Here is a 10,000-nt window from a genome sequence, read left to right as displayed (position 1 = left end):
CAGGTGTGGGTGTGGGAGCTGTTGCCGCCTCTTCCTCCTCCTCCTCAACCTCCCATTGGCCGCTGTCAGGATAGAAGCCCTCCCCCTCTGCGTCACTGTTTTCCTCTTCCTCAAAGCCATCCGTCACAGGCCTGACAGAGAGAGAGAGAGAGAGAGAGAGAGAGTGACAGAGAGAGGTAGAGAGTGGAGAAAGAGAGGTAAGGCAAGGAAGAGGTGGAGGAGGAGGGGATAGGGAAAGGGAAAGGGAGACTGAGTACAGGTGCAGACACAAACGTGTGTTTACTAAATGTAGCTCTTGCTTTATCACTCGCAGCAGAGGCTTGCTTGTGTGTGTATGTGTGTGAGACAGTGGGTGACTGGGTTAGTGGGCTGGATGTGAAATCGCACAGGGGGTAGCACACACCTGAGCAGGTGAACCTGAGCATTCTGAGAGAGGAAGAGATGGAACAGGTAAAGATGATGGCAGAGGGATGGGTCTGGGATGGGTCTGGGATAATGGGTGGGATTGGTCTGGGATGAGGGATGGGTGCTCATGTGGTTTCCCTGAACATTCAGCAGTCTTGCTCAGCTGCATTAAGTTATCTACAACAGGTCTCTGTGGAGTACCGTGCTGTGTGTGTGTGTGTGTGTGTGTGTGTGTGTGTGTGTGTAACACTCACCAGCCTTGCTGAGCAGTAGCTGGTCTCTGTGGAGTATAAGGCAGTGCTGTCTGAAGCGGGGAAACAGAACACAGAGACAAGGTCAGTCAAGTTGGACTGGCTTCAACACAACAACCACAACCATGAGGGGATCATACTACAGTCATTACAACAAAAAAACAACAATATTCACAGTTTAAACACGAGTCCTTTACCCCATGCTTGTAACTCCAGTGTAACTACTACGTGTACTGAGACTCATACACGTCTAGTGCATGCAGTAGGCCGCGAGAGGCGAACCAGAGTCTCTACTGTGACCGTATATACATGCAGATATACAGACGTGGACTAAATTGTTGGTACACTCCCGTTTAGAAAAGAAAAACCCGCAATGGTCACCGAAATAACATGAGACTGACACGCTCCAGTTTTGTCTTATTTGTCCAAAGGACATTCTCCCAGAAGCCCTGTGGCTTGTCAATATGCATTTTGGCCAATTCCAGTCTAGCTTTTATATGATTTGCTTTCAACAGCGGTGTCCTCCTCGTTCGGCGCTGGCTCAAACAGAGGCGGACGGTGCGATCTGACACTGATGTACCTTGACCTTGGAGTTCACCTCTAATCTCAACTCTTTGGTTACCATTCGTATTATCCGTCTCTTCAATTTGTCATCAATTTTCCTCTTGAGGGCACATCCAGGGAGGTTGGCTACAGTCCTCTGGACCTTAAACCTCTGAATAATATGTGCAACTGTAGTCACAGGAATATCAAGCTGCCTGGAGATGGTCTTATAGCCTTTACCTTTAACATGCTTGTCTGTAATTACAGTGCATGAAATGCCCTGTATTGTTATTCCTAGGCATTTTCTTCTTCTTCTTACCTTTTTCTGCGATTAATTCAGCCCGAACCGTTTAACGTAGAAACTTCATTCAAACTTTGTCGCATAGGTCTTGTAAAGGACACTTATGCTATGTATTTTTCACTTTTCTAAACTTTATACTTTTTAAGATATTAAATAAAAACAAATCTAAATTTTCCCATTGACTTACATTGGGCCATTATGACATCATAATAGGGTCTTTAAACTGGCTTGCACCTGTGCTCCACTGACACCTGCGCCAAATCCAAGGAACCTTTTCTCTGTCCCTCTCAATTTAACTGTAACTAGGAACATTAAGACACCTTCCATTCTCTACTTTTTTCTCTCTCCATCTTTCCATCTTTATCTCTATCCCTCTCAGTCTACTTTCCCTCACACTCAATCTCTCTTCTTCACTCCATTTTTATCTCCTTTTTTCAATATTTTCACTCTCTTTTTCTCTTTCACTCTTGTTCACTCTTCTTTCCTTCTTCCACTCTTCTTTCCTTCTTTCACTTTTCTTTCCTTTCTTCTTTCCTTCTTTCACTCTTATTTCCTTTCTTCTTTCCTTCTTCAACTATGATTTCCTTCTTTCACTCTTCTTTCTTTTCTTCTTCCACTCTTCTTTCCTTTCCTCACTCTTCTTTCTTTTCTTCTTTCCTTCTTTCACTCTTCTTTCCTTCTTCCTCTCTTCTCTCCTTTCTTCACTCTTCTTTCCTTCTTCCACTCTTCTTTCCTTCTTTCACTCTTCTTTCTTTTCTTCTTCCTTTCCTAACTTTTGCATTTCATGCACTGGTATTTCCTTCAGGAAATGCATTTTCTAGTTTTCTTTCTAATCTCCTGAGACAACTCTGTCCTTAGCTTTCCGTGGTCCATGTTCAGTGAGGTACACACCAAGAAACACATTCACCACAGTGAATACTTTTCTACCTTTAAATAGGCAGACTAACTGATTACAAGTTTGAAGAAACCTGCAATGCTAATTACAGTAGACACCTTAGTTAAACATGCCCCTATGGTCAAATTATCTTTAATCTTTTATTTTTGTCCAGGCCAGTTTAAACAGTTTAATTCTTCTGTTGAACCACAATTCAAAAGCTATGTCTGATGTTAATTAGTTAATTTTCAGAACATTTTTACTTATTATTACTTTTTTCAGTTTCAAGTAATTTCAGTGAACATTGTGGCTTTTTCTTCCTTTAAAAGGAAGGGTACCAATGATTGTATCCACGTCTGTATACATGCGACCGTATATACATGCAGATATGCATTCAGGAATAAGACTGTCAACGTTGAGCAGGTGGTGACGTTGCACACGTACTGCAAGTGCAGTCAGGCATAGCTGGAGGATCCCACCAGTGGGAGTGTAGATTCAGGTGTGCCACTGACCTGCTGTGTGTCTGATGCTGTGGGCTCCTCAGGTGGGTGGGTGTGTTTCCTGACCACGCTGGGCATGTGGGCGTGGCTAAGCAGGTTGTACCACTTCACCTGTTTCTCCCCGCAGGAGCTCACGTCCGCCAGACTGATCTGGGCCCCAGCCTGCAGACGGACACACAGACACATGATCACACACACACACAGACATTAACACATGCACACACACACACATTAACACACATGAACACACACACACACACACATTAACACATGAACACACACACACATTTACACATGAACACGGAAACCCATGAACACACACATTAACACATGCACAGAGACATATTAACACACACACACACATTAACATATTAACACACACACACACACACACACACACCCACATTTACACATTACACATTACACACACACACATTAACACACAGACAGATTAACACATGAACACACACACACACACACATTAACACATGAACACACAGGCATATTAACATATGGATACACAAATTGATGGACACATGAACGCATGAAATGATGGAAGCATGAACGCATAAACACATAAACACATGAAGGCAACACATCAATCAGGTGTCTGATCCAGGAGACCGCAGGAGGGAAAGCTGCTTAGATGGCAGGTGGATATTTATTCATATCTCTGTTCAAATACTATTTCTATAAGGTATGCTTTGGACTAGTGAGGAGACTTCAAGCTATAAATGTTGAAAACGTACCGTTTTTTAACCGACACTTTTACACACTGTGTTCAATGGACTAACTTGTTATAATGGTTTTATGCTTAAATACAATTGAATTGAAAGTACATGTCTAACATATGGTTATATGATTATATATTGTAAGGAATGCACCGATACCACTTCTTCCTATTCTATTTCTCCTACCCAGCTGTTTCCAGTAGGCAAATCTGATAGGGCAGCAAAGAATGGCAGAACACCTCCTGACCTTTGAGTTCACCGTAGCGTTGCCATGACGAGATATCAGTGCTTGGTATCAGATCATTTGAAGTATGAGGATGAGCATGCGATAGCGGGATCAGTACATTCCTCTTATATCTGGATAATCTGCGGTTAGATCCGGGTGAGTAATATTCCACTAACCAGACACTGCTCCCTGCCAGAGCCACTGGTGACACAGACGTCCACACGGAGCGTCTTCTGCCGCAATGCACTATGGGCCATGTGCATGCCGAAGACCTCGTTGAGCTGGACGGTGTCCTGAGGGACGACTCCAGAGGTGCGGAAAAGACAGCGAGTGGCTTCAGAGCAGGGAAGTACAGCCACACGTATGTACCTGTGTGAGGGGGGGGGGGGGTGCGCAAGAGAGGGAGGGAGAGGGAGGGGGGGAGAAAAAGAGGGAAAAAAGAGGCTTGACATTCGATCTTCTTACTTTCACACATGTTTACACTCCTAAAGAAAAACAACCAACTGCACATGTGTGTGGGGAGGCTAATGTTGGGCCTTACAGGTTCTGGTCCGCAGACAGAGGAAGGGTGGTGCAGTTGGCCAGCTGCAGGAGGAAGACGGTGAAGCGCTGCTCCTTGGCCTCGTACTTCAGCCCCAAACTGATCTGGGAGCAGCCGGTGGACACGCTCTCCTCGTAGCTCAGCAGATCTGGAGGAAGACCCAGCCTGGAGGCACAGATCAACACAAATCATCAGATCATCCTCCAGGTCATCCTGAACATTCCATTCTGTGGAATCAGACCTTGAACCTTGGAATAGAACTTCACTCGCTTGAGTCTAGAATCAGAACTAGACAGTGGGAATCCGAATTAGAACTTGAGAAACAGAACTCGATTGGACTGTGTGTGTGTGTGTGTGTGTGTGACGGTGGCCTACCTCTTGTCAGAGGGCTCGTAGACGCCGCTGTCTCCTGCCACTGATTCGTCAGACACCGCAGAGGTCACACCCGCCTTCTTGGTCCCGACACCCGTCCCCTTGGACTGAGCTATAACCTCTGCACGGGAGAGAATGAATGAGACAGAGAGAGAGAGAGAGAGAGAGGAAGAGTGAGAGTGAGTGAGAGAGAGATAGGAAGAGTGAGAGTTAGAGAGTGTGAGAGAGTGAGGCAGAGAGGGAGAGAGAGATACAGAGAGAGACAGAGAGAGAGAGAGAGAGTGAGGCAGAGAGAGAGAGAGAGTGAGTGAGTGAGGCAGAGAGAGAGAGAGTGAGTGAGACCATGACACAGTGTCATTTGATGCCGTGGCAACCTCTTTTCAACCCTCCCACTATCCCACTAACCCTCCTGATAGGGGGAGCTATCAGGTTGCCCCAGCCAAAACAAGTTCAATCCAGTTACTCTCACACACACACACACACACACACACACACACACACACACACACACACACACACACACACACACACAGGCCAGTAATTCTACACACGCTCTCGAGTTTCGGGTGAAATCTCCAGCTCCCTACAACAGCTGCTATAGAGGAAAGGAATTACGAAACAGAAGGACTCTCTGTAGGTCAAAGGCCACATATACACCAAGGGATCGAGCATCTAAAGTAACACATCTAAAGCAGCATCAGCCAGGGATAGAGCGTCTAAAGCAACATCCACATCAGCCAGGGATAGATCATCTAAAGCAGCATCGGCCAGGGATAACGCATCTAAAGCAGCAGCAGCATCAGCCAGGGATAGAGCGTCTAGAACAGCAGCATCAGCTAGGGATAGAGCGTCTAGAACAGCATCAGCCAGGGATAGAGCGTCTAGAACAGCAGCATCAGGGATAGAGCGTCTAAAGCAACAGCAGCATCAGCCAGGGATAGAGCGTCTAGAACAGCAGCATCAGGGATAGAGCGTCTAAAGCAACAGCAGCATCAGCCAGGGATAGAGCGTCTAGAACAGCAGCATCAGCTAGGGATAGAGCGTCTAGAACAGCATCAGCCAGGGATAGAGCGTCTAAAGCAACAGCAGCATCAGCCAGGGATAGAGCGTCTAGAACAGAAGCATCAGCCAGGGATAGATCATCTAAAGCAACAGCATCAGCCAGGGATAGAGCGTCTAGAACAGCAGCATCAGCCAGGGATAGATCATCTAAAGCAACAGCATCAGCCAGGGATAGAGCGTCTAGAACAGCAGCATCAGGCAGGGATAGAGCGTCTAAAACAGCAGTATCAGCTAGGGATAGAGCGTCTAGAACAGCAGCATCAGGCAGGGATAGAGCGTCTAAAACAGCAGTATCAGCCATGGATAGAGTTAATAAAGCAACAGCATCAGCCAGGGATAGATCATCTAAAGCAGCATCAGCCAGGGATAGATCATCTAAAGAAGCATCAGCATCAGCCAGGGATAGATCATCTAAAGAAGCATCAGCCAGGGATAGAGCGTCTAAAGCAACAGCAGCATCAGCCAGGGATTGAGCAGCTTAAGCAGCATCAGCATCAGCCAGGGAAAGATCATCTAAAGCAGCATCAGCATCAGCCAGGGATTGAGCGTCTAAAGCAGCATCAGCATCAGCCAGGGAAAGATCATCTAAAGCAGCATCAGCATCAGCCAGGGATAGAGCGTCTAAAGCAGCATCAGCCAGGGATAGCGCATCTAAAGCAATTCCTATGTGCAAGAGCCTTTATACATATTAAATGGCTAGAAAATACTTTACATAGTTAATCATTAAATATTCATGGTCTGCTCTTCTTTAGGAGACATAAACACACATGTATGCAATTTTGCAAATACCGTTTAGAACAGCTTAACATTTAAGGCAGAGCAATGCATTTAAACCGATGCTACAATTGACGGGAATGCCACAACCAGCAGAGCAGCCGGAGCAGCAGAGCAGCCTGACACTAAAGACAGGCCCAGTCAGAGGCCGTACCTTTGGCCGTGTCTGCACTGATGGCTGTGGCGTCCGCTCTGGGCTCCTCCTGCATCTCCGTCTCCGTGTCCGCGTCTTCCGTCTCCTCCGTCTTGTCCAGCAGCCTCAGTTCAGACAGACGGCTCTGCAGCTCGGCGTCCAGACCCAGAGGCGTGTGGGCGGGGCCAGAGACGGAGGAGCCGAACACCTCGCCGGACAGGAAGGAGGCGTCGGTGACGAGCGGCGAGCAGGGCGGCGAGAGAGACGACAGCGAGGAACGCGGCGAGAGCGAGGTCATGGAGCGTGGCGTCTCCGACACGCGCAGCCCCTGGACTCCTCGCCAGGCCAGCCCCGCCCCTGATGACCCCGGCCCCACCGCCGGCCCGCCAATCACCCCAGGGCCCGCCTCCGACACCTCATTCTCGTGGATGGTGGTGATGGAGCCGGACGGCCGGAAGCTGGACCCGGGAGCGGAGGAGGTACCGGCGGTGACCTCGGCCAGCAGCTGCTCCAGCTTGCTCTGGAAGTCCGGGTCGGAAAGTTCCGGCTGCTCCAGGTAGATGTCCGTGTAGGTGAGTGAGGAGGCGGAGCCAAGGCTGGAGGTGGTTGCCAAGGAACCACGACTGGACGCCAGGGAACCACGGCTGCTGCCCGACGAACACGACAGAGTACTCTCTGAGAGACTGGAGAGAGAGAGAGAGAGAGAGAGAGAGAGAGAGAGAGAGAGAGAGAGAGAGAGAGAGAAACAGAAAGAAACAAAGAAAATAAGAAAAATAAAAAAGAAAGAAAGAGAGAAAAAAAAGAAAGAAGAGAGAAATAAAGAACACGAAGGTTAGACAGATAGGTTGATAGAGGAGAGGCAGAGAGGGGAAGATGAAAGTGAGAGGAAAGAGGGAGAACCATAGACAATGAGAGGAAAGAGGGAAAGAAAAAGGATAAGGGTTGAGCACTGTTTGACACATTTCACACACCATCAGAGAAATAAGAACACTAGGTTATTTATTATACATACGTTCTTATTCATTTAGTAACTTATTTATTATTTTCCCACTTTCGGAATGAAAGCGCTGCAGTAGCTTTAGATGTGCTGTGAAGCTGCTAGAATGCTAATTAAAGCACCAGGTCTCATTAACACACACAAGGGACTCCAGCCTTGAGTTCACACACTTTGATGTGGAGCCGCCAGACACAGTACATGAATTAGTCACGATCCCACACACACACACACACACACACACACACACACACACACACACACACACAGAAAGAGAGGAGAGCAAAACCACTGTCTGTTTAAGTTTGTCACAACTTTCTCTTTTATAATACTTCCATTTAATAATAAAAGGCTGGGGTCTCCGTCGTGCTCAGTGATAATGGGCTGTCATAACAGTAGTCCTGTTAAATACATCTGAGGCACATAAATGTGTTTCATCCCAAACTTGTCTTTCATTCCTGAGTGAGTGTGTGTTTCAGTGAGTGGGTGTGTGTGTGTGTGTGTGTGTGTGTGTGTGTGTGTGTGTGTGTGTGTGTGTGTGTGTGTGTGCGCGTGTGGATGTGAGCAGGTAGGTATCTCTTCAGCTGGGTGTGTGGCGAGGATGCCAAGAGAATGTAAGTGTGTGTGTGTGTGTGTGTGTGTGTGTGTGTGACACAGAGAGAATGTCAGGTACCTCTTCAGCTGAGTGTGTAGTGAGGAGGCCAAGCGAACCGTCTCCTCCAGCTCCTTCACCAGCTTGTTCCTCTTGCAGTGTAGTTTTAACCTGACACACACACAAACACACACACAAATAATACACACACTTCACAATCAGTTTTCAGAGATATGTGACAGGCATCACGGCTCTGGGTAAGAAACAAATGAGCTTCTGACAGCCAGCGGTGTCTGGGCAGGGCAGGGCAGGGCAGGGGCCTGGTGAGGCTCTCAGAGGGCAGGAGGGAGGTCGGACTTTTGATTGGCATCAGGTGTGTGGAACAAGGTAGGTGTGTGTGTGTGTGTGTGTGTGTGTGTGTGTTTGTTTGAGGAGAGAACAGCAGAAACAGAAGGGGAAGAAATGAGAAGAGAGAATAAAAAGAGAGAGAGAAACAGAGAAAGCAAGCCATGTGTGAAGGTCACTGACATCAGGCTCTGGGTAAGCAATAAGCAATGACAGCCTGTCTTTTATTCCAGATGCCTCAGTGTGTGTGTGTGTGTGTGTGTGTGTGTGTGTGTGTGTGTGTGTGTGTGTGTGTGTGTGTGTGTGTGTGTGTTGTATTAATCAGCTAATTGTCTCCTTGTTTCTGCCGTGTATACGCCTCCAGATCTTTCTGCAGTAATAATACTACAAGCGTTCATTCACTAGACACGCCTCTTCATTGTTTTACCTGGAGGCTGTTCCCTCCCACCACTGCTTTTTAATTGGTCCTTGTCTTAAAAACAATCCAATCTCATTGGCTCTCCGTTCAGCACCCTTCTATCTGATTGACTATTGTCCTGTCCCGGCGGGGGGCGTGTGATTGGCCGCCTCACCTCTCCGTCAGGGCCTTGCTCTGGTTGCTGCGTGCGGCCTGCAGGTCCCTCTCCAGGCGCTTCCTCTCCGTCTCCAGCCTCTGGGCGTCGCTGGGCGCGTGCGGGGCGCGGCGCACGTACTGCAGCTCCTTCAGAAGCTCCTCCTTCTCGCTGATCAGAATCAGCCGGTCCCGCTCCGGGTCCAACAGGCCCGGCCACGCCTCGCTGTCCAGCTTCGCAATCTGGACCTCGATGGTCGCCATCCTGATCGGAGCACAGGGACACGTATGTGTGTGTGTGAGTCAGGAGGGATGAGGACGACTGGGACACGTATGTGTGTGTGTGTGTCAGGAGGAAGGGATGAGGATGACACTTATGTGTGTACGTGTCAGGAGGGAGGGATGAGGATGACACTTATGTGTGTGTCAGTCAGGAGGAAGGGATGAGGATGACACTTATGTGTGTGTGTGTGTCAGGAGGGAGGGATGAGGATGACACTTATGTGTGTGTGTGTGTGTGTCAGGAGGGATGAGGATGACACTTATGTGTGTGTCAGTCAGGAGGAAGGGATGAGGATGACACTTATGTGTGTGTGTGTGTCAGGAGGGAGGGATGAGGATGACACTTATGTGTGTGTGTGTGTGTGTCAGGAGGGATGAGGATGACACTTATGTGTGTGTGTGTGTCAGGAGGGATGAGGATGACTGGAACACGTATGTGTGTGTTACATACCTGTCATGCATGACTGAATTCTACATGCCTGTTTACATACAACAGTTATACATACAAAATATCTGTGTACAAT

General features: G+C 47.9%; 1 protein-coding gene across 1 annotated transcript in view; it reads right to left on the bottom strand.

The window, feature by feature from the left end:
* The window catches only part of wwc1 (WW and C2 domain containing 1), a gene marked incomplete at both ends in the record, with an annotated part of 37,019 nt that overhangs the window by 5,765 nt on the left and 21,254 nt on the right, over positions 1-10,000 (bottom strand). Inside the window, 9 exons of the mRNA XM_080854174.1 lie at positions 1-131; positions 660-709; positions 2,887-3,036; positions 4,008-4,200; positions 4,373-4,537; positions 4,748-4,865; positions 6,735-7,396; positions 8,381-8,470; positions 9,217-9,459. The exon at positions 1-131 is cut by the window's left edge and continues 29 nt beyond it. Coding sequence (XP_080710300.1) covers positions 1-131; positions 660-709; positions 2,887-3,036; positions 4,008-4,200; positions 4,373-4,537; positions 4,748-4,865; positions 6,735-7,396; positions 8,381-8,470; positions 9,217-9,459 — 1,802 coding nt within the window. The remainder of the gene's footprint in view (positions 132-659; positions 710-2,886; positions 3,037-4,007; positions 4,201-4,372; positions 4,538-4,747; positions 4,866-6,734; positions 7,397-8,380; positions 8,471-9,216; positions 9,460-10,000) is intronic.

This window comes from Sprattus sprattus (assembly GCF_963457725.1).
Source record: "Sprattus sprattus genome assembly, chromosome: 1".
NCBI classification, from domain to species: Eukaryota; Metazoa; Chordata; class Actinopteri; order Clupeiformes; family Clupeidae; genus Sprattus; species Sprattus sprattus.
The sequence above is the reverse complement of the archived record's forward strand: the minus strand, read 5'-3'. Positions and strand labels throughout refer to the sequence as shown.